This window comes from Manis pentadactyla, chromosome 4 (genome assembly GCF_030020395.1).
Source record: "Manis pentadactyla isolate mManPen7 chromosome 4, mManPen7.hap1, whole genome shotgun sequence".
Taxonomy (NCBI): Eukaryota; Metazoa; Chordata; class Mammalia; order Pholidota; family Manidae; genus Manis; species Manis pentadactyla.
The window spans coordinates 166818569-166844316 of record NC_080022.1 but is presented as its reverse complement, the minus strand read 5'-3'; the positions used below and the strand labels follow the sequence as shown (position 1 = coordinate 166844316).

The window sequence follows — 25748 nt, the reverse complement described above, 5'->3', positions numbered from 1 at the left end:
TTAATTTTCTGGAGATTAATAAGAACCTTTTCAAACCTTCAATATCCTAATGTAAAAATAAGCTCTAAAAACATTCTCATTCTTCCTCATACAGCTTTCCCAAATCCATTCATTCTCCTTTCTTTAGTTAGTATGTAATCATACATAATACATCATAAGTAACACATTATTACAGATTTTAGGTTCTTCTCTGATAAAATAATTTTATTTTTTCTTTCTCTTCCAGAAGGAGTCACTATACCCTGTTTGTAGAACAATCACTTTCCCCAATCCATCTTTTAAGAATGTATGTACATAGGAGCCTCTATATTATACTAAGGAAAAAAGTTTAACACATGAAAATCCATCTTATATTTTGGACAATGAAAGCAATCAGATCTTGAGGTTCATAGTTGGCTGGCTTTTGTACAGTTACTGTATCCAGTGTTTCAAACTAAATTTTTTTCCTTCAATATGAAGGAAACTATGCCTCCCTAGATTTAGAAATCTAACTGTTATTACTTGTTAGCAAGCTTTTATTTCCAATGGTGGGGCTACGCTCTTGTTTGTGGGCATCTCTCCATAGGATATAGCCTGCTGTTCTCCAACTGAGGGCAGTTACAAAAGAAAACGAGAAGGAACAGTGATTAGGTAGCAACATGCTCTCTTTTTTTAATGCATGGCTTAGTATGTGACCTTGGTTTTCACTTTCTGCTCTGTACCTGGCCAGGTTTCTATATTCTTCTAGACCTCTGTAATTTTCACAAAGACATAATCCAAACACAACACGCACCATAGTTATTGCTTCTCATCACTGATGTAATGGGCAGGTAGGTCAAACCATGTGTCCTCTCATAACTGTACATTTAGGACACTGCACTGCCTGGAGGTGGGAGGCAACAAAGCTGAAACAGTTTAAGAGTGACCTTTCATTTTCTAATAAAGATAGAATTCCAAAAGTCTAAAATAACTGTTACTACAAAGAAAGTTAAAGAGGACTATCTTTTCTTCCTAAAGGATCGCCTTAGCTATCTCACCAGCAAACAAAGACACTGACTATATTTTGTTCATTTGTCTAGTTATTAATAGTGTGTTTTCCCAATGAGATGGTAAACTCCATGAGGGCAGGGACTATGTCTGACTTTTTAACTGCATAGTTCACTTATAGCTTAGCAAAGTGCATTGCTGTTACCTTGTAATACCTAAGTAACTATTTGTTAAAATAATAAGTAGCATATCTAGTACTACTGTTTTCTATAATAGCAACATTTAGTTAAACAGGATATAAAGTTAACTCAAAATGTTAACATCTTCATAACTTTCTCTTTAATTTCACAGGAAATGTATATATCTTTATTTTTCAGGGAAAGGAAACACATTTATTGTGCCCATTAGACATCAGGAACTTAGGCACAGTGCTAGTTTCAATGCTTTGCAGAAACTCATATTTAAACATTATCTCATCATCCTACAATCAAATTTTGAATAAATAAATCTATTCCTACTTCTACCACTGGCTGTGTGTCACTTTGGGTATTCTTTGAACTTTAAAGCACAGAATTAAAAATAAAAATCTATTAAGTAAGAAGTTAATATTAGTAACATAGTTAACACCTCTCTTATATGGAGCCATTATGAAATAAAGTTTCCACACTGGAATTTTCTAGATAAAAGGTTTATCTCTTTCAACACTGTTTTTTTTTTTTTTAAGATTTCAACTATTTTTAATAACAACATTTTAAAACATACTATGTGTATGTGTATCTGTATAGTTTTGACCAAAATGTCTGAATCTATCTTTTTGGATAACTTAAATAAGGTTAGCGATAAGGATAGTAGATTGGTTAAAAGCAGATTCTAGAAGTTGACTGTGTAGGTATAAATCATCACACTACTACTTACTAGCTGTGTCATCTTAGATAAGTTAACTTCCCTGGATTTTGGTTTCCTTATCTGTAAAATGAGGATAATCCTAGTATCTACCTCTTAGGGCTGTTCTGAGTATTAAATGACGATTATATGCAAAATACTTAGTAAGTGCTCAATAAATTTTAGCTCAGAAGTTTTACCTTATTAAGGTACTGAGCTTTTAGGGGAGAGTTTGGGCCATTTCTCTCTACAATACAATATGGCTCCAGACTGCTATGTTTTTTGATTTCCTATATAAATTTTGTTTAATTTACAGGTTTTGTTTTCTATATAAATTTTTGTTTTCCTGTTTCTTACCTCAATACTGTTTGTTGTTAATGCCTCTTTTTTTATTGGAATATAGTTAATACACAATATTATATTGGTTTTGGATGTGCAACACAGTGATTCAATAACCATATACATTACTAAATGCTCACCATGGTAAGTGTAGTTACCCCATTACCATACCAAGATATTATAATATTATTGGTTTTATTCTCTATGTTGCACTTTCATTCCTATGACTAACTTATTTTATAATTCGAAATTTGTACTTGTTTATCCCTTCCTCCTAATTTGATGTTTCATTCTACTGTGCACTGAGAAATCCAAACACTATAATGGTTAGAAATTTGTAAGAAGAGGAATCCCCACTGAGAACCTCAGGGGCTTTACCAAGAATAAGGTACATAAGTGTTAACACAGGACTCAGGAACATCTATTTCCACTTAGAGGTCCTTCTGGCTTACTTAGTGTTCTCAGCTGTGTTTGGGAAAGCTGGAAATACCAAATAAGTGAGCTATGGATTAATGAGGTACTATTGTTCTAATTCAGTCAAGCATTAGATTAATCAAAAACAAATGAAAGGTTGGGGTTTCTTTAAAAATGTTTTGCACTGTTAATTTTCTGAAATTATTAATCAGCTATGAATGTGATTACTAAGCTTTCAATCCAAACAATGCTTATACTGTAATACCTGAACCAATACACAGATCCTAAATTATAAAGTCCAATTTCTAAAACTTGGGTATTACTAATTGTGCTAGTATATTCAAAGCTCAGCAGAATAAAATGTTTCTGTGTTACTAAATCCATAGTTGTGAGAAAGGGGTTATCAATTCAGTGAAAGGGAGACTATATGAATTGCCAAAAGGACTAAATGAAATAAGAATCAATGGATAATTTAAAAAGAGAAGGGAATTAGGGAATATGAACTCTTGGAAAATGCCAAAATTATAGGGAAATTTAGAAGAAAAATAAATTGAAAGATTAGACTAATAAAGAGAAATAAGGAATAATTTACCAAACTTACTCCCAATCCCTAAGTGAATAATTATGTTTCCAATTTAGTATTCAGTTTAGTTGCATCTCTACCTTTTTCCCCATTGGAAAGGCACAAGAGAGACTTTGATAAGATAACCGTGTGCATCAGTGATGATCAAACCTTCTGTTCAAGTGGCCAGATGCCAGAAAGTCATAGTGAACCCCCCACCCTCGGGATATCAGAGCCCGAGCCACAAACTGGCAGCCACCAGGCCAAAATTTTTACATTTATGTATCTTAAAAATTCATGTATATTTTACACTCCACTCTAACATACCAATGTGTTTTTAATATAAAAATAAGGTTTCTAACAGTTGAATTATTTACTTTCTCCTATTCCCAAACTGTCAAGTAAAACAGGAAGATTTGTATTGTGGTTCTTGTGGCTTCCCCTTCTACTTGAACACCACCAGTAATGGTCAGGAGTATGTGAGAAGCAGGGGTAAAAATGATATTTTATTATAATATGATGTGCTCAAGACTCCCAAGTAATCCACAATCAATCAACAATCCAATAATCATTAAATGAAACATCTAATTCTCACGTAACTCAGTGAAGCTAAGAAATCTGAAAAATGGTAACCTGGGCCCTGCAATCTTGAAATGCCCTCTTAGCTTTTGAGCTACAGTTCTTATAAAAAGATCAATAATGATGTCTTCCTGCTCCAGTATAGAATTAGTGTTTCCCTAAATACATTAACTTCAGAAGTATTGAATTACCTAGGAAGATCAGCACTGCAATGAAACAAATAGTTGTTCTTTGCAAACTAGTGATTACCAATACACAGAACCCACTGAAAGCTGTTTGATTCAAAATGGCAAAAGGCAAAGACACCAAAAAGTAAAAAGTATGATCACCCAAAATCCAGAAAAATGACACTCACCCTCATCCTGATAATCTGACAAAAAAGGTGCATCTGATGTGAGAGAAGGACCATGAGTTCCACTGTGGTTATCGTCGGAGCTGTCCTGTACAAGAAAATTTTCAGCTTGGTCTCCCCCTGAGGGACAAAAGGGAACAAAAATAAGGTCAGACTTTGGACATCCTTATGAAGGTCTTGGTGGATTTCTTCCGGTATTCACAAAAAACATGTCTTTTACCTGATGGACATGCCACTATCCATTAACATTTTCCACTCAACTAACTAACTAGAACTTAGAAACTGTTAACTTAGAGTGGGGAAAACTTTTGCCATCAGAGAAACTTCTCTATCACACTTAAAATGAAAACATAACTATGTAAATATGTATTCATATATACTATGTCTCCATTAATTACAACCCTCACCATGAATGCTCTTTCTTTTTATATTTCCAAATGAAATAGTACACAAAGGGTTAACATTCTATACGTGACATAATGTAGCAAGGTCAGTATTCTTTCCTTCCTCTGAAAAATAAGAGAAGTAAAAATAGAGAGAACCTAGATTTTGCTGGATTTTATTCCAATTTAAATCACTACTTGTTTTGCAATCTTGAGAAAGTTCTCTCTTTATAATTCAGGTTTACAGCCTAAGTAACCAACCTCTTAGGAATTCTAAAAGCCCTAAGAAGGTAATATTTGTTCTGTAAAATGGCTTTGATGAAAGGTAATGTATATACAATACTGAATTATGCAATTAAAACAATGCTAATTTCTTTTGGGTGTTTTCAACATACATTGGATTATATTTTGTAGAAGTGGCTCATGCTATTATGATACTTAGAAGGTTCAGACAGAAGATGTTAGCTCATTCAGAAACCGGAAGAAAAGGTCTGCACTGCAAATGGCTTTCCTTAAAATCCCCCAAACAGAGGTACAGTCTGTTGATAAGAGGACACCAACAGCTGCGCAGTTCATTTCACAAACACGAAAAGGGGATTTTCAACTGAATTTAATATTATCTCAAATACTAATTTCCAAAGGAAATCACCAATGCTAATCTCAGTAAACACTGTAGCGTTTTGGCCCTGGATTTCAACTAGGGAGCAGTGAAACCAAACAACCTACATAGAATCTGTATTGCCTCACTTTAAAGGTTTATTTCCTACAATTAAACTAGAAGGATAGGGAGGATATAAAATGATAAAAAGAGAATGGCTGTAGCCTTCCTTTCCATAAATTAGATGATCATCTAGACTCTTCTGTGAATGCTCAGTGGTAGGTAGAAGTCCATAACTGAGTGAACACCTGCAGATATAGGACTTTAGAAACAAACTGTAGAGTTTATAGTGGAAAAAAAAGGTAAAATTAAAAGACAGTAACAACATCTCACGCAACAGTCACTGGCCAGAGCCAGAAGAACACTCTCCTTTATCAGGTAATTGATCAGGATACAAAGCTTACAGTTATGTTTAAAGTATCACTGTGAAATATCCATTATAATCAGAAACATTTCTCAAATACTGGACTGAGGGTTAAAGTACTCAAATTTTATACCACTGCAAATCACTGAAAGAGAGCTGTGAGACTAAAGAAATTTTAAAATTTGAGCCAAACGAAAATCTATTTAAAAAAAAGAAAGAAGAAAAAGAGGAAGAAGTAGTTTGGGTTTCCAAGCAAAATCTAACATTTGTAGGATATATGGAACATTATTTACCAACTACCATTCTAGACTCAAACTTTTCTGTTTGTTTTACAAATTTGACAAATCTACTTGTATATATTCCAGCAGTTCCAGGCTTTTTTTTTTTTTTAAACAAATCAGGAGGGACTTTGTTTTGTAGTTTTTTTAATGAATATTTTATTTGGAATAATTCTAGACTTATTATAAGCATTGCAAAGATAGCAGAAAGAGTTCTTGTACACCCTTCACCCACTTTCCCCCAGTGTGAACTTCTTATATAACTAGAGCGTATCTGTGAAAACCAAGAAATTAACATTGGCACATTGCTATTAACTAAACTACATAGACTTTATTTGGATTTCACCAGGTTTTCCCCTAATGTCCTTTTTCTGTTTTAGGATCCAATCCAATTGCATTAAGAGCTTCCATTTTTAAAGTCTCAATCAAAATACCTCCCTGGATTTGGCATTTGATTTACTAATTTCAGATGGAAAAGTCACTTCCGTATGATTCCTATGGTTTCTGAATATATTTACACAAGGTGGGCTTTTAAAAGCCACCCCTACACCAAATACAAGTCTATTCCTCCATAAAGTATACAACAAAGGTATACAGCTCAATGCAAAAACAGAGCCTAGGTCAGTACTAAAAATGACTGTGTGAGGGAAACATTTAAAAATATGTTTTACATCCAAGCATAATTAGTTCCTGCTGATGGAAATGTTGCTGTATGTGTTTTTAGTGTCATATCAAGTGGCCCAACTCCCTTGGGCACACACAGAAAAAAGCCTCTAACACTACATAAATAGACACTCCCGTGTAATTAAAATGATTACAACTACTCAAGATGCATGGGTGAAAAGTTTTATAGGAGAACCAGCAATTACTGTGGTCATTTTGGATTTGTTTAAATTTAGAACATCATTTTTCCTTAAAACATAACCGCAAGTGATCTCTGGATTCATCTACAGCTCTGACATTCGCAGTTCCAAGTGGCCACTACCATAGTCCAGTGGGATCAGACATAAATGATCACAAGCTATAGTGACAGACATTTCCACTCAGCAGCTCTACAATTAGGGCTTAGAACTCCATCTGCTTAGAGTGCCTTTCTCACAAGCAAGACCCCTTGCCACTAGAGACACACTTTCCCATTGCAACTCTCTCAGAATCAATATATTTCTATACAGATATATATTCTAACACACAGTATCTCCATTAATCACATCCACTACCTGTAGTCCCTTCTCTTTTTACTTCTAAACAAGATCTGGGGGAACTATATCAAGAGTTCATCTGCTATTAGCTGGTAATTTGCTACTCCATCCTAAGTGTCATAAGAATTGGGCGCTAGATACACTCTTTAGTATATTCCAGGGCAAGTTCTCCACCGTGCTGAGGGGCCTATATTAGGGATGATTTCTCTATTGTTCTTTCCTGAGAGTCAAACTCAATTTCATTCATGCTCCATAGAGTGATAAGTTGGGAATTTCTGAGGGTTGGAGCAGAAAGATAAAGCAGCTTTGTGTCAGGTGTAAGGTAATTATTTGCTAGGGTTTCTGTGCTATTTGTTTTTATTCCCTGTGTTTTCATTAACAGTTAATGGGTTTTCCCCCTTAATTCTGAAACAATAGCTTGGCCACTAGAAGTTGGCTTCTTCCGCCATGGTTTCAACCAGCTGTTGCTGCTCCATAAACTTTATGGAGAAGTAAATTAAACTGCTAAAAACTTTCATTTCCTAATTCAATTCCAAATAAAACAGGGGGGAAAATGAACCGTGATGATGTTCCCCTTGTAACTATTTTGACTCACAGCAAACCCATCTGATTCCAAACTTGCAGGTACGATTTAGGAACAAAAACAGGCCATACTGATAACTTTACTGAAGAAATGAGAAAGAAATTTAAAAAGACAGTTCAAGCATAAAAAACTAAATGAAGACAACAAACAGATAAAACATATAAATATATGTTTGTTTATTCAATAAGACTCAATTTTTTTTCACGTCAGTATAAAGTCATCACTTTTACTTCTCTTCTAATTAATTATAAGCTATACTAAAAAGACTTTTTTCACATCTGCAGCCAACTGTATGGCATGGTTCAAAACTATTTAGGGCTTGCTATTCACGAAATATATTTGAATACTATAAGGAAATTAAAATTAATGCAAGATTACCTACAATTTTTTGGTTTCTGTTTTTATTGTTGCCATTGGAAGAGAACACAGGACTTCTGACTTATTTAATACTTAAGAACCCATGAGTCACACTGCTCCCTCTATAAACTAATAAATCCTAAATAAAATGCTAAAAATAAAGGTCCCTGATCCAAATCAGTTAGTTTTTATGCCTAATATCTTTAATACTGCCAGATTTTCATGGATAAATTTAATAGTAATGCAGTTCCCAAAATTGAACTAAGGTAAGATTAGTGACACTGCAGCTTATTATTCCTTATTATAACCATTCACCTATGTTTTTGAATATAGCACTAAAATATCTGGGGTACATATGTGCCCATATACGTGAAATGTTATTCACATGTACATATATTATGGAGCACATCTGTAGCACCAGAGCTTAAGTTCTGTTGACACTTTTATTATAAATTAGATACCATTTTGCACAAACTCATGCATCAGAAAATGTATGGTGTTTCTCACAGAACATCTTAGAGGCTTCACCGATTTCTAAATATCCATTTGGATTTGCATGGTTAGTTCCTGTGATTAATCCATGTGCAGTGAAGGTCTCAGATTCTTCTCTGTTCTATATAGTCTGACTTCCTGCCCATCTCTTTTTGTTCCCCCTTCTCCAACTAGCCATAACTCAATGTATAAATATTCCTTTTTCCCCCCAAGGCCCTGGCAGGGAGTGTAATAGCACTGATTGTCAGTAAGTCTATAGAACAAATGATGGGCCAGGTAAAGAAAGTTTCCATTTATCATTCTTTTAAAAAGTTGCTCCAACTAGATCTCGAATGTACAAGAAATAAATTAAACTTAAGACTAAGGTTTTTTTTTGGCTTAGGATACTGTTTACTAATTGCATAATCATGCTAAGAATAACTGACTTCTTAACAACCTTTAAGGATATCATTTGCAGAGAGCAGCCCAGTTTAAATGATCAGAAATGGAACCAAATTTATTAGATGCTTATAGCCCAATCACTACCCCACCTGTGAGTCCAACAACCAAAAGGGCAGCATAGATTAATAGTACTTCCAAAATGAGCTACATCTGTCAGTCGGGGGCTGGACAGGAAAATGCCCCTGGGAGCCAGTTGAAAAGCTCCTTTATCCCCCACCTCCTTCCAAAAAAAAAAACCAAACGGTCTTTATGATGCAGTTTTTCATTTTGACCAGTAGGGTGGGCTGCAGTGTGTAGCATCATCCTAGTTCTTATAAAAGAAAAAAGAGAAAAAAAAGACAGCATCATGTGAACCCGCCTGCTGCTTCCCCTCCCTCCAACTGCCCAAAAATGCTGAGATTTTTAACCCTTCTTAGGTTTCCCATAAAGGCATAACTCTTGGACATTAACAAACTGGAGGGCTGGCAGCAACAAATACAAACCAGATAATTGTATATGTGACAACACACACTTCATAAAGCAAATTACAGCCTGTCAGCAATCATTCTGGTTTTATACTAACACATTCCATCTAACACTGTTATTGTTCAACTGGTACTAAAATGGAACCTGCTGATTTAGAATATTTTCAAGAGTAATGAGATTTTGACACAATTCAAAATATGTAAACCTGCATATTTGGTAGTATGTAGATAAATATATGGTAAAGTGAATGCATTTATCATATGGCAGCCAAACAATCATCACTGGACTTACTGGTTCAGAGTTCTGTTTCCCTTGGGCCACTATATTTTCAGTGTTTCATTCTTATTATGAAGCTACTTATTATGTTTTGATTTATAGGAGAAAGTCAGCTATAATAAAAATATAATAGCTTACTGAACTCTTTCTAGGTATGGGCTCTGGGTCAAGACTTTTTGTGTATTATCTCATTTAATCCTCAAAATAACCCTGTGATATATTATTATCCCAAAGCTGCAGATAAAGAAGTTGAGACAGAGATTAAATAACTTGCTGGAAGTCACATAAGTGACTCATAAGTGACAGAGCCAGCCTTTGACCCCACCTTGTGTGATTACAAAGCTCTTGTTCTAATCCACTGAGCTGTTAAGTCTCCAGATCTGCATGCTTTGTGAATTATGATCATTACTCAAAGGCAAAGCATACTGAATGATAGCCAGTGACTTGAATTTATAGCATGTGCTATTAACTAGTATTTTTTTTATTTCAGTAAAGTAAATCTATAATTAAAAGTATAAATTACTCTAAGTAATAGTCATACCAGTAGTCACATTAGGCATGGAACTAAAAGACAAAGACAAATGTAGTCAATGAAGGAGCTGGTCCAATTCACAGGTTCAAATTTACTATCATAGTATTGTTGCAGTGTTTAAAAAAATAACACTTTTTGGCATGAATTTCATGCTTACAAAATGTAATACAGCTACTTCGGGTTTAGTCAGATCAATACATTGAATCTTTCCAGTACCTCTTGTTTGATTTTATCAGATCCTAGGTATTATGACACTGTTTCACAGAAAATGGGCCAGCATGTTCCTCTGCCAAATACAGTTTTGCCCTGGCTTAAAGATCTATTTTCTTTCTGATACATCATGCTTTAAGTTTTAAAGTAGGAAAATGCCTTGAAAAATATGTAACTGCACATGAATACAGCCCTTTTGTATTGGTTCCCCTTGCTCTCTTTTCCCATCTTTTCCTTTCTTCTGTCCAAAACAACAAACTGTAGCAGACCTTAGCACCTACTTCTAGTCCTAATGTAGTCTATTATACCCCAATTAGCTTCTCCTTCTTGAGAGAAGTTGAAAGGCCAGTTGGATTCCATTATCTTCTGCTAAAGAATGGGACTCCATGATCTACAGGCTATGTAGATATAAGGAAATCTTTATAGAGGTCCAAGGAGTAAAAATAAAACAACATATAATAAAGAATGGATTTCAGGCCTGAAAACATGAATCAGCCTTTAACACACTGAAGAAAAGGTTAAGTTTTCTTTATGAGTAATACAGACCTCCAAAGCCTCTGAAGCTATAATGGCAAAAAGGGACAAGACTGAGCTTCCCTGTACTCCACCCCACCCCAAACAGGGAGCCCTGTTCACGTAAAAGAACAATATGTAGATAATAATAACACCAATAACCAAAATCTCTCCATATCAACAACTTTGTTCAATGTTTGGCCCTTTTTAGGAACAGAGGTTTCACATGGAAGAATATCTCCTTATTTTTAAAATGCATTTTTCCTTTTTTATTGGGGTATTACTGACACTTGGAAGTACACAAATCTAAAGGAAGGTAAGTAGTATCACTTATTAAGTTTAGGAAAATACCTTTTAGAGATGAATTGTTATCAAGAACTTTTTCAGACTGGCCAGGTGTGTGTTAACTACACATCAGCTGACAAGGACAGATAGGTTCAAAGATTGGTTCTTCTACTATTTGCCCCAAAAGAGTCAGCAGTAATTGGAAGCTTTATTTTACACATGATATAAATCCACTTGTCTATAACTAAGCAGTTCCTTTCCTATATTAATGATACTTCAGCCATCCTGATAAACAGTAACAAATAAATTTCTGAGAGAAGTATGTGTTGATGGGAAGCATAGTGAAAAAGTAATGCTTTATAATAGAACTGGGCTCAACTATTACATTATTAAACCTCCAAATATCAAACAAATTCATTGGGTTTCAAGGGCTTCACCTATTTACAAAAATGTTTTAAGCAGAAAACCAAAAAATTTCATATTCAAATCAAACTACACATTTCTTTCAATGTTTTGTGTCCAGAACATTAAAATTCACTGGAGAAAGAATTCCTGAGATACACTAATTCTTATGTCAAAATTCTATGTTCAGAAACTGTACTCTTTACTGATTTTCTGTGTTGGTCCAAGGATAATACTACCGAAAATAAATGGTTTAACAGAATTTTTTTCCTCAGCGGAAGTTCTCAGACTAACCAAATAAACTTAAAGCAGTCATTACTTTATCAATTACTTTATTTTCTTTGCCAGCTACATAAAGACAAGAATCAGAAGTTCTAAGAACTTTTAATTATCACATATGGAAAAAAAACACTGAGTAGGGTTAAAAAAAAAGGTATTCTTTAGCAGTTGACATGGGTATTTTATGATGCTATTTTATTATTTTAAAATTCACTTTTAAGTGGTAAGTCAACTCAACACACCTATCTACTGGTTCTCAAACACTAAACAACACAGAATGTTGGTATTTTATACCATCATCAGGATCTTGTCCATAAATTCATAGGTAAAAATAAATAAGTAAAGGAGTAAAAAACTTGAGTGGATATGAAATTACCAAAATCATGATTCCACTGAAAAAGAGCTCACTACTGTGTTAAAAATCAAGTTGTTTTTTTGGTAAGCTTCTATCCTCCCCACCCCAACAGTCTGAGACATAATTGACATATAACTGTATTGATTTTAGGTATAGGACATAGTGATCTAATATGTGTATTGACATAGAACATTGCATTACTTTTAGGTATACAACATAGAGATTTGATATATGTATATGTCATGAAATGATTAACATGATAAATTTAATTAATACCTATCACCTCATACAGTTACAGATCTTTTTCTTATGATGATAAGAGAACTTTTAATATCTACTCTCTTAGCAACTTTCAAATATGCAATACAGTATTGCTAATACAATATAGTAAACTTCTTTATTAGATGAAAAAGTTAAGCATGCCCAGAGCAAAAATTTCAAACATTAGAAGAAGGCACATAATGAAAGCTCATCTTCCCTCCCTTCTCTTGGTTCCAGAGGCAAACACTGTGAGGTTTCTTGGGTGTTCTATGAATTTTCTATCTAAATGTAGTATAAATATAAATATGTTTGTATGGGTATCTTTTTTAATTTAAACAAACAGTAGCATTTGTCCTGTTCTATAACCTGCTTTTTTCCTTCTAATCATTTATCTTGGAGGCTGCTTCATATCATCATATATAAATTTATCTCATTTTTCCTTATAACTAATTTTTAGTTAAAAAATAATACATGCACATGGTAAAAATTCAAATAGTACCAAGGGATATGAATCATGAAGATTCTCTCTTCCACTTATACTAATCTCTCTCTCAAAGAGGTTACCACTGTTAATAGATCCAAGTGTATCCTTCCAAAAATATTTTATACACAAATATAAGCAAGCACATGTACATGCACATGCAAGTGGGTGCACACACACATAGAAAAACTAACTGTACACTGTCCAAATTGCCCTTTTCACTTAACAATATGCCTTGGAGAGCTTTCCATGTTATACACACACACACACACACTGTTATTTTAACCTTTATGTAGGATTCCATTAAATGGATACAACAATTTATTTAAATCCTCTATTGCTGGACATATAGACTGTTTGGAGTCTTTGTTATTCCAAACAATTATATAATGAACATTCTGTATACAAATATTGTATAGGGAATACAAAAAGCAGCAGCAGCTGATTTCCAATTATTTCTTCTATCACCTACATGAAAGTCAGTTCTTTTTCTTAGGTCTCAATATCATATACTCCAGAATACCACATATAGAAAGGACATTAAAAATCTTAGAAAATTTTAATATTAAAAAGAAAGAAAGTGAGACTTTTTATTAAAAAACTTTTACAGTCTTTGACAGAGGTTGCAAACAGTGCATTAATTTTAAAAAGCATAATTCCACTAAAAAAAAAACAACCAACCAGTAGATGTATAGGAAGTAAAATATTTGAGAAGGTATCAAAGTCAGTAATTAACTTCAAAAACAATTTGTGTGTATAAACACTTTCTACAGATTAATTTGTATAAAGTATAGTAAATAAGGAAAGGCAGGGAAAGGCCTAAAGGAAGTCGAGTCACAACAACAGCTGTCAAGATTGTTGATGCTAACAGATTGGGTTAAAGCAAAAGGCAGGAGTATTTGTTCCATGTACATTTTCCTTATTAAATCCCCAAAAGACACAGAAAACATTCTAGAATTATTCTTTTTAAAAAGTAGTATAGGTCAGGATATTCTAGGTTCATAACCAACACATATGTTTATAAAATACTAGCATTCCGGGAATAGTGATATAAAGATACTTAACGATAAATTACAAATATTGTAAATTCAGACTTTTTCTTACATTTGCAAACACGTCATAAATTTGGGCTGTGTTTCTTTGTGTAACTCCTACTTTTGACTGTGCTAAAACCTTTTGGCATGAATGCAAAGAGTATTTTCATAAATAAAACTTAGTAAAATCACTGTACACTCCATTAATTCAAAAACACTTCATCTTCAAAGGGAAACCCTTCTCTCCTTTTTTTAGTGCAAAGATGGTGTTTCTTTGCTGCTTTAATGGTTTGCTTCTTGTAGTTGTCATAACTACATGCTCCCAAGTATGTGATAGTAAGAGACGAGAAGTTAAGTGACATCCATGCTTCAATTCAACATGACTTAGACATTGCAGAGCAACAAGCTCAAAAATATAACCTCTGAATACAGTACAAATAACCTCTGCGTACCAATACAAATTCTGCACACACATCTTTTAAATGCAAACCTCACAAATATATACATGGTGAGTTACATGGTTCTATACCACGGTCCAGTCAGAATGGATGAATTTTATGGAAAGACATGTGAAATATATATTATCTAAGTTCCATGCATGGATTTACTTACATAGCCCTACTTTGAAACATAAAAATAATACTTGGCTACCACTTTAATGGGTGCCTAGCAAGTGATAAGCACTCCTCATGAGTTCATTATGTCATTATAATTCCTAATAACTGTGAAGTAGATATTATTAGCAAGATTTTGCAGATGAGGAGATTATGTCACTTGCCATAACAAAGCTTGTTAAGTAGAGGAGCTAGGATTCAAATTCGGATCTGATTCCAAAACTCATTCTCCTTCCATCACAAAACATTAAACTTGAAACAAAAATTTTTTAAAAAGCTCACTATTCTATGCATTTTGTGTCCAAATACATAAAGTACCTTATGCACTAATATACTAGGTTCTCACAACAGAAATAAAAGAATGTCATATTTTTTATAAACCTCAACCTGAATTTCTTTTGCTTTTACAGTGTAATAAATCTCCATGTACACATCATCCAGCTTCGATAGGAGTAAATTTATGATCCAACTTGTTTCATTTATACCCCCACCCCATTTCTTTCTCCCTATCCCATATTATTTTGAATAATATGTCAGACATCTATCATTTTATGTTTAGATATTACAGCATACATACCTCTAAGATAGGGACATTTAAAAAAAAAACATGAGCATAATACCACTGTTACATCTAAAAATTAACAGTAGATTCTTAACACAAACTATCCAGTGTTCTATTAGAAATTAGAAATTTCTAATTTCCTCATAGCTGTCATTTTTTTTATAGTTAGTTTGACTCAAGATGCAAATAAGGTCCACACATTAGTTGATATGCCTTTTAAATCTTTTTATCTATAGTTAATCTGGCTTTATAACAAAATTTTCTTTATTCACTTTGAACCATTTGCTTTCACCAAGCTGTATTTTTAGGCATCAATTTACTTTGACAAGGGATATAGACTTGCCATTTCAAAATAAGATTTTTAAGATTCACACAGTGGAAAATTTTTGTACTGAAATACACTAAATAATTTTCTCAGAAACCCTCCACATCACCCATACAGATACCCAGAATCTTCAAGCTGCCAAGAAATTTTATAAGCCCATATTTATCACTATTGCAAATGTAATGTGAGTGACCATTAGACAGAAAAAAAATAATTTTTATATGTATTTTAAAAGTTCCCATGGTTTTTCTTAAAATTTTTAAAAAATATTGTGTCATTTGCTTTAGACTGGGTTAATGGTGGGAAATTTTTCTAATATCCATGAAGATGTTTTTATAGTAATAAATTTTTAATTATAAACATTATACTTTGTAGTTGAAATTTTGACTAAATACTTTGTAGTAATAAATTTTTAATTATAAACATTATACTTTGTAGTTGAAAGAAATATCTGTCAATAATTAACTCATTTCATAGATTTTGTATATTTCTCTTTAAAGGTTACCTTTTTAGAGCATTTAGTACCAACTCATTACAGACTTTACCATAACCTGAAGAACACAGGTGTGTATTTAGGCAAATGCACTGAGTTAATAAAATTCATTCCATTATCTCCCTGCACTGAGGATCCTGTCATAGATAAAAATGCTGGAAAAGTTCAGGTCCATTATTTCTGTTCTTTCTCACTTCTTTCTGGTACTACCTGGTTTTCCAGGGCTTTTAAAATTCTTCTGCCAGCTGTTCTCTATCTTACATATTTCTATTCTTTTCATAATCCTCAATTGTCCGATAGTACCTTATACAGACCTATTACTGCACCCGCCCCACCAGTTTCTGAAGCATACAGTCATCTAAGATTTGATCAAAAGAGCAAGGTAAAAAATACTCCTCCCTCATCTTCCCCCCAAAAATGTCTGAGTGGGAGAGACAAGGCTGGGGACAAGATACATGGAAAATGGGTTTTTCTACTTGATCTTTCCCTACATTGGCTTCCAATTGACCAAGGAGTTTATTACATATATTCAATCATTATGGAGAAGCAAATATATTTTTTTGTTCTAAATAAAACTCTTTTCAATTGTCCCCTTGGCTGCTCTACCTCTGCCTCTTTTCAAAGAGAGAAGAGCTGTGTAGAAGTTCCTCTGTGCTAGAAGATGACTGCAATGCTACTATTACAAGAATCTGGTAGGATATGCCTTTTGTCTTTTTAGCCCCATATAATCTCTTGTATTAAGCCCCAAAATTGTTTTCTCTTCTCAACACATTACTGTACCACATCTCTGACACTAATTTTTATTTTTCCTTTAGGTAATTAATTCTACCCTCACACTTCCATTCATTTCTACCAGTTCTCATTCATGTTATGCCCCCTGTGGATTTTGGTTAACATCTGTTAAACCCTAAACTGTAAAGCCATTCCCTGAATATTTTGCACTTTGCAAAACAAACTACTATATTATTATATATAATTCTCTATCCTTAATCCATGTTTTCAGCCATAATAATTACAGCCATAATAGCCAAAAACACCACATCGCATTATTTAACTTACATGAGACAATTTTAACTTACATGAGACAAAAAAACATTAAAAGTATGTTTCTTATCCCTCAAAGTTTTTTTTTAAAAACGTTGAATAGACTTGAAATACATTAAAACAAAGCATGAGCTAGAAATTTTTAATTTTAATAAAACTAGTATCATTACTCACAATATTAATTTAAAGTATTACTGTTCACTGAGACTGGATACATTGACAATGTTGAGAATAAACAATATTGGAAAAATCTACAACTAGTTTTAAAAAGTTATAGAGCAAAATAGTTCATAAAACTATTTGCAAGCTTGATCTAAACCTGTGATTCTCTGAGAAAATAAAAACCCCCATTTATAATGAGTTAAGATAATTTTCAGAATGATACTTCTGACATTCTCAGAGAAAAGAAGAGAAAAAATGCATGTATTTTCAAGATAACCCCTCAAACTAAAATCAGAAAAAATATTTTAATTTTGAACCTTTAAAAGTGTGTTCTAATACTGTTCTTTTTTTTTTTTTTTAATTTTGCACACAGCTGTCTGTTGTACTTTTTAGAATCATGCCAGATGCTAGGTTCATCAAGCAAAAGCAGAAAAACAATGGTTTGAAAGCAATTAGAAGCACTGAGGCTGCAGTGAGGCTCATATTAAAATGTGATAACACTGTTCTAGTGGGAATTTCAACACTACTCCATTTCTGACATTTCTCTGCTGCCAGACAGGCAGGCTGTGTGGAAGAGCACTGTGATCGAGGAGGTAACATACTGGAATTTATTTCTGGAGCAAATGAAGGATTAGCTGAGTTGGAACCCTCCCAAGGTTTTTTATTATGGACTCGGACACCATTTTATTTGAATGTTAGTGAAGCCTGTTGGCTTCTAACAAAGCTCAATGAATAAAAGCATAATATAGCTTTGGTTCTATAAAATAATAAAACACCAATCCACTCTGAAGGCAGAAGCATCAGAGCCTCTCTTATTGCTAAAAAGCAGGGCAGGAGGCCCCAGCAGGGTGAAGGTTAATTAAACACTCCACTAACTTTCTTGGAAATGGCTAATGCCACTCTGTGAAGAAGCTTATTTAGAAGAGATACAAGTAAACAAAACATCTACACATCTACACATTTTCAATATAAAACCATAAATGGTCAAAGAGTACTCACCTTGGGGTGGAAAATCCCAATAGTACCTGAAATACAAGGAAAAGAATGGAGGTAAGTCAAACTTGAATTTCTCAATCTTGGCTGGCATACAGTAGCTGTCCCACACAGTCCAAACAGCTTGCTAAATAGTTAGTAACTAGCCAAAGACCTTACTTTGAGAAAAACCAGAGTTGTTCATGAGATTTGAAAGATTTTCAAAGGCTTTAAGGGGGCATTTAACTCACTGTAACTCCTAGGTAATTGTGACCATATTGCTGGAAAGGTCCTAAGAGGTTACCTGGCCATGGGATGGGGTTTCTCATCAGTAACACTACAGGCTTTGAGCAGGACAATTCTTTGTTTTGACAACCTGTCCTCTGTATTACAGGACATGTCAGCATCACTGGTCCTGGGCACCAAATACCAGTGGCACCCCAAGTTGTAATAACAACAAAAACATCACTCCCCTAAACACAACCTCAAATACTTCTAGGCCTAAATCCTTAACTTTACAGGTGAAGCATGAACAATTGACTCAAGGTCATCTAACATTTGTGTCTGTGCAAAGATCAGGGCTCTTGCAGCCCACTGTATCATTCCAGCTCCTCTTTTATTTTGGGAAGTGATTGGCAAACCAACAACCCTTAAAGTCTCAAAACAATGAAATGGTAGTGACCAAAAGGATCAGTTATTTGGAATCTAAACTGCATTTTCCCCTCATAGAAACAATGTTATATATGGTGGTTACCCACAAAAGTCTACTGTACTTGGATTCCACTTCCTCCTTCCTTCACAGGAACCATAAATTATTCCACATAGATTTTCTCTTGTATATACTCAACCTCTTCCTCTCAACTTGGCCCTTTCCATCAGCATTTAGGCTCATATAAAAAAAAGCAAGCCCTCCTTCACCCTTCTCATATCTCTCCATCTACCATCCTCTTTCCATGAACATCACAGTGAAATTATCAAAACCATTGCCTACAGTTTCTTTCTGCCCTCTCACTCACTCCCCAGAACACTCCATTCTTGATTACAGTCACCACACATTAAATTCTTGCTGTGGACATAGTGACCTCTATGCCATAAAATACTAATATGAGTATTTTTCTATCCTCATCTTGATCTCTCAGGAATGTATAAGTGCATGCGAGCATTTTCTTTTCTAGGAATTGAGTCCACAGCTTTTTGCCACATTCTTAAAAGGATCCATAAATCAAAAAAGATTAAGAAAAAGGCAATTAGGTAGGTTATAATGGTGTGTCTCCCAGTACATACCATTGCAATAAGGTGCAGTTACTTTAGTGAGGAATTATCAGCCCAGTGAGTATCAAGATAAAAATTCAGAAAATGGAGAGGAAGGAAATCAGTGGGGAGTATGTTACCATAACCCCGAGATGAAGTTGTGGGAAATTATCAGAGATAAAGAAGACAAGGTGGAGAAGAAACCTCACAAGTGACTTTTCTTGCTCCTTTCCTTTCACAGAATAGTTCTGGGCCAGCAATCAAATGAAGGGAATGTAAGATACTTAGGTTAAAGGTTGGGGGAAGTTCAGGACAGCTTTGACACTGAAGTGGAAAAGGAGAGGGAATAAGAGGAGGAAGGCTGGGAAATGTAAAGCTGCAGTAGCTGGTAAGAAGAGCTTCCATGTCGATGTAAGGGCATATGTCATTTGGAACTGGCTATAACCTAAATACGATGCACCTACTGGTTTGATGGGTCAATCTCCACCTAGCAGACAGTGCAGCTTCCCAGAGTACCTGGCCACTGTGAAGTTTTCCATAAAACTCTTTTCTGTAAAACACAACTAATTAAGCAAAGCACCAAAGGGGTGAGCAAGTTGCCATCTTCCCTTGCTATTTTCTATCTCTCAAGGCATCACCCTAGCCCCTGATTCCAATCATTACCCAACCTCTGATTTACTATAAATAGAAATTAGGGTGTGGGCATGTGCAAGTGTATATATGTGTGTGCCTATGTGCACTCCTCTTTCCAGAATGTTAATGATAGCAACAGCAGAAACTTTGCCAGCCAACATTATTCTCATTTATTGACCCAGGAAAATAGCCTAGCCATGTAGTGTCAGTTAAATGGCCAACTCTTGGCAAATTATGTTATTGATGATCTCCACCTCTTCTTTTGTCCTCTTTCCCCCATAGTCCCCACTTCAGCTCACACATGTATTTTCATTTCCCTTCTCTACATACTGTAAAGTGCTCCTGGTTTCCTGGTTTCTCTTGCTGGTTAAGATCTTATAAGCTCCCATATTCTAAGAGTATTATTTTTGCCAGTAGTAACTGTATATTAAGAAGGCTGCTTATGGAGAAAGAACTCAATTCAGCAGTATCAAATAAAGTATCAGTTCTACCTAGTTTATTATAAATAGCAGAATCTACTTTATTCTTGATGACAGTATAATTAAATATTTCTGTCAATTAAAATCCTATATAGAACTTGACAGAATGGCATGAAGTGGAATGTTAGTTCCCACCTTTTTCAGAAGGTATAAAACTGCCCTGCTACCCCTGTATTCTTCTCTTCTTACTCTAAGTATTAATTGTGTAATAACCCTGAATTCTGTTGAAACACACACACACACACACACACACACACATACACACACACACACCCCTAACCCTATCCCACAGCTCATAAGGATACTTCTAAAAGACAAGGCCAAAAGGTGAACATTCTCATTCCTCGATGGAAGGCACCATGGATTACTCTCTGCTGGACACATTTAAGGTCTTGATCTTGTCTTGTTAAACATATCCTATGGGTGGCTTTCATCACATTCTCTGGAAAGATGATTCAACATTAGAGAATTCTATACTTTTTAGGAGGCATTTAGTCAAATCCTGACAACATCTTCTAATTCTTATCCTTCACTCTGAAAACAATTATCCTTTAGTCAGAGACTCCAACAAGTCCAAAACAAGAAATTTTAAACCGAAAGACCACAATGTAAGTATATAGAAGAAAAAGCATGCAAACATGCATCCAGAGATGTGTTTATCCTAAAATCGTGAGAATTTCATATCAAGCCTGTGCATATAGATAATAAACACTTCTTTAATCTTCTCTTTGAAGCTTCAGCTTCATTGTGAAAGGGAAGCTATCACTCCTCTGCAATATTCAACACTCAACATCATCAGGTCCATGCAAATGATATTTGGAACTGGAAAAAGATGAGTACAGAATGAGCAGAGAGAAAATGTTGCATGCAACCATATTGATGATTATTATTTTCACATTCAGCCAAAACAAATTCATCTTTACTTATGCTTCCAAAAATGAAAATGGAAGAATAAAATTTCACACTTGGTATACTCTACAGAATAGTCTTGAAAATGTAGGGTTAGCACTACATGCAAGACAAAATTTGCAAGTCATTTTTTGAAATTAGAGGTTTCCTTTTTTAAAAAATTAAGTATAATTGATATACAATCTTATATGGGTTTCAAGTGTACAACACAGTGGTTCAGCAGTTATCCATATTATTAAATCCTCAACCCCAACTAGTATAGTTACTGTTGGTGAACATAGGAAGATGTTACGGAATCATTGGCTATATTCTCCATGCTGTACTACCATCCCATGACCAGCTTATATTATGATCGAGAATTTTTGTGCCCCTTTATTTCCCTCACCTTCCCTACCCACCCACTCCAATCCCTCCCCCATGGTAACCACCAGTCAATTCTCAGTGTCTATGAATCTACTGCTATTTTGTTCATTTTGTTTTATTTTTAGATTCCACAAATAAATGAAATCATATGGTGTTTGTCTTTCTCCCCTGGCTGATTTCACTTAGCATAATATCCTCTATGTTGCAAATGGCAGGATTTCTTTCTTTTTCATGTCTGAAAATTATTCCACTGTTTATAGGTCCTACACCTTTACCTATTCATCTATTGATGGGCACTTTTGTTGCTTCCGTATCTTGGTTATTGTAAGTAATGAGGCAATAAACATAGGGGTGCATATATCTTTTCAAATCAGAGATTTTGTTTTCTTCCAGTAAATTCCTAGAAGTGGAATTACTGGGTCAAATGGTATTACTATTTTAGTTACTTGAGGAACTTCCATACTGCTTTCCAGTGGCTACACCAATGTATATTCCCACCAAAAGTGTAGGAGGGTTCCCCTTCCTCCACATTCTCGCCAACACTTGTTATTTCTTGTCTTATCCAACACTTGTTGGATAGTGGCCATTCTAACTGGTGCAAGGTGATATCTCATTATGGTTTTGATTTGCATTTCCCTGATAATTAGCAACGTGGAGAATTTTTTCATGCACCTGCTGGCCATCTATATTTCTTCTTTGGATAAATGTCTGCTCATGTCCTCTGCCCATTTTTTAGTCGGGTTATTTGTTTTTTTGGTGTTGAGGCATATGAGTTATTTATATATTCTGGATGTTAACCCTTTATTAGATAATCATTTATGAATATTTCCTCCCATACTGTAGGTGCCTTTTTGTTCTGCTGATGGTATCCTTTACTGTACAAAAGCTTTTTAGTTTGATGTATTCCCACTTGTTCATTTTTTGTTTCCCTTGCCCAAGGAGATATGTCCAGAAAAAAACTGCTCATGCTTATGTTCAAGAGATTTTTATCTATGTTTTCTGCTAAGAGGTTTACTATTTCATGTCTTATATTCAGGTCTTTGATCCATTTCAAGTTTACTTTTGTGTATGAAGTTAGGCAGTAATCCAGTTTCTTTCTCTTGCATGTAGCTGTCCAGTTTTCTGAATACCAGCTATTGAAAGGGCTGTCTTTTTCCCATTGTATATGCATGGCTCCTTTATCATATATTAATTGGCCATATATGCATGGATTGTATCTCACCTCTCTATTTTGTTCCATTGATCTATGGTTCTGTTCTTGTGCCAGTACCATACTGTTTTGATTACTGTATCTTTGTAGAGCTTGAAGTTAAGGAGCATAATCCCCGCAGCTTTGTTTTTCTTTCTCAGGATTGCTTTGGCTATTTGGGATCTTTTGTAGTTCCATATGAACTTTAGGACTACTTGCTCTAGTTCATTGAAAAATGCCATTGGTATTTTGATAGGGATTGCATTGAATCTGTAAATTGCCTTGGGCAGGATGGCCATTTTGACAATATTGATTCTTCCTATCCATGAGCACAGGATAGATTTCCATTTGTTAGTGCCTTCTTTAATTTCCCTCACGAATGTCTTAGTGTTTTCAGAGTACAAGTCTTTCACCTCTTTGGTTAGGTTTATTCCTAGGTATTTTGGGCTTTATTGTGCAATTATAAATGGAATCGTTTTCCTGATTTCTATTTCTGCTAGTCTGTTGTTAGTATATAGGAATGCAACAGATTTCTGTGTATTAATTTTGTATCCTGCAACTTTGCTGAATCCAGTTATTAGTTCTAATAGTTTTTCAGTGGAATTTTTAGGGTTTTCTATATATAATATCATATCATCTGCAAATAGTGGCAGATTAACTTCTTCCTTAATAATTTGAATGCCTTCTATCTCTTTATCCTGTCTGACTGTCATGGCTAGGACCTCCTGTACTATGCTGAATAAAAGTGGTGAGAGTGGACATCTTTGTCTTGTTCCTAATCTTAGAGGAAAAGCTTTGAGGTTTTCGCCATTGAGTATGATGTTAGCTATGGGTTTGTTGTATACAGCCTTTATCATGTTGATGTATGTTCCCTCTATACCCATTTTGCTGAGAGTTTTTATCATGAATGGATGTTGAATTTTGTCAAATGCTTTTTCAGCATTATTGAGATTATTATGTGGTTTTTATGCTTCTTTTTGTTAATGTGGTGCATAACTGATTTAAGAGTATTGTACCATACCCCACAATCCCCTTCTCCCTCCCTCCTCACCCACCCTCTCCCACCCCTCCTCTTTGGTAACTGCTAGTCCCTTCTTGGAGTCTGTGAGTCTGCTGCTATTTTGTTCTTTCAGTTTTGCTTTGTTGTTATACTCCACAAATGAGGGAAATCATTCAGTATTTGTTTTTCTCTGCCTGACTTATTTCACTGAGCATGATACCCTCTAGCTCCATTCATGTTGTTGCAAATGGTAGGATTTGTTTCTTTCTTATGGCTGAATGCAGTCTATTTCTTTTAGTTCTGTTAGTATTTGTTTTACACATTTAGGTGCTCCAATATTGGGTGCACAGATATTTATACGTGTTATATCCTCTTGTTGAACTGATTCCTTTATCATTATGTAATGTCCTTCTTTGTCTCTTGTTACTTTAGAGAAGTTACTTTAGGGAAAGGTTCAACAAATAAACTGAACTCACCATACTGAGAGACTCTTACTGAGTGGCTGCAGAAGTAGTAGTAATAGTAATGACAATTACAATGCTAAGCTTTTTAATATATTGCTGGGCACTGTTCTAAGTGATTCTCTTCTATTAACTGACTTTCTCCACACTCTAACACTATTATTATGCCCATTTATAAATGAAGAAACTGAGATATCAAGAAGTGAGATAACTTGCCCATGGTTATACCAAGGCACAAAAGTTTCCAATCCTAGTAACTAGTTCCAGACCAGGAATTCTAAATAAGAAATTAAGCAGGAAAGTCTTGGAAATATAATCAAACTTAAAAATACTGTGCAAAATTAATTCTTTCTCTAAACACATTTCTCTTGTAATAAAATTCGGTCACTCAGTCAACAAATATTTATTGAATGCCTTCTATATGACAAGTCCTTTGCTCTGGTGCCACAGATGAAATGGTAACTAAAATAGATATGGTCCATCTGCAGATATATTTCATTATCTTTAAAACTACAAATGTACTGTTCTAGTTTACCACTCAAGATGCACAAAATACTTTAGATTTCTGCTAAAAATGGGGTTATTGACCCTTAATCATTAGTATAGAATTTTTGACCATGGAGCTAAACAATGAACATTGAAGTACTCAGAGATTTAACCACTTAGCCAGCTAGTTAGATAGGTCCTGGTGAAGTAGGTAACTAGGAAGGAAAAAGAATTCCATCTCTTGATGACAATAAAACAATGAACATATTCAGAACTTAACTTATGCTAGGCATTGTGCTATATATATTTTACACATATTATTTTATTTCATCTTCATCATAACCTTATGAGGTCAGTACTATTATTCCCATTTTACAGATGATGAAAGAGACTCAGGAAGGTCAAATAACTTGATCAAGATTATGCAGCTAATAAGTGGCAGAGCCAAGATGTGTATCCAGGTCTGCCTGGTTCCAGAGCCTATGTTCTTAAATTCCGTATTAACTGCTCTTCTATCGGCTTTAACACAGAAAACAAACCTAGTGTTAACAGAAGGTACAACTGTTTTGTCAGACAGCCTAACATTAGGGAGCAGTTAGATCAGAAGTCTTTAACTTGGAGTTCATCATTGAGCTTTGAGAGATTCATGAACCTCCAAAAATCATAGGTGAGAAGTAATACATGTTTATTTTCCTTTGAAGAGAGTCCATAAACTTCATTACATTTCCAAAAATGTTGATAACTCTTCCTCCAAAATGATAAGACCCTCTGGGCTAGATGCATCAAGTTGTAATGGCATTATAAAGCCTACTCTCCAGAAAGGCCAACATCTGTAATGTTTAAATCTAGAACATCTAGATGAA

At 34.6% G+C, this 25748-nt stretch overlaps 1 protein-coding gene across 4 annotated transcripts in view; it reads right to left on the bottom strand.

Annotated features, from left to right (window-relative positions):
- The window catches only part of SKAP1 (src kinase associated phosphoprotein 1), a 259792-nt gene that overhangs the window by 184028 nt on the left and 50016 nt on the right, over window positions 1-25748 (bottom strand). For all 4 annotated transcript variants that reach the window (XR_005023578.2, XM_036879685.2, XM_057501395.1 and 1 more), the window contains 2 exons: window positions 18142-18167; window positions 4098-4214 (listed from right to left, as the gene is read on the bottom strand). Coding sequence is in view for 3 of the 4 variants with exons in the window: in XM_036879685.2 (XP_036735580.1) it covers window positions 4098-4214; window positions 18142-18167 (143 nt within the window). In the remaining variant the exon portion in view is untranslated. The remainder of the gene's footprint in view (window positions 1-4097; window positions 4215-18141; window positions 18168-25748) is intronic.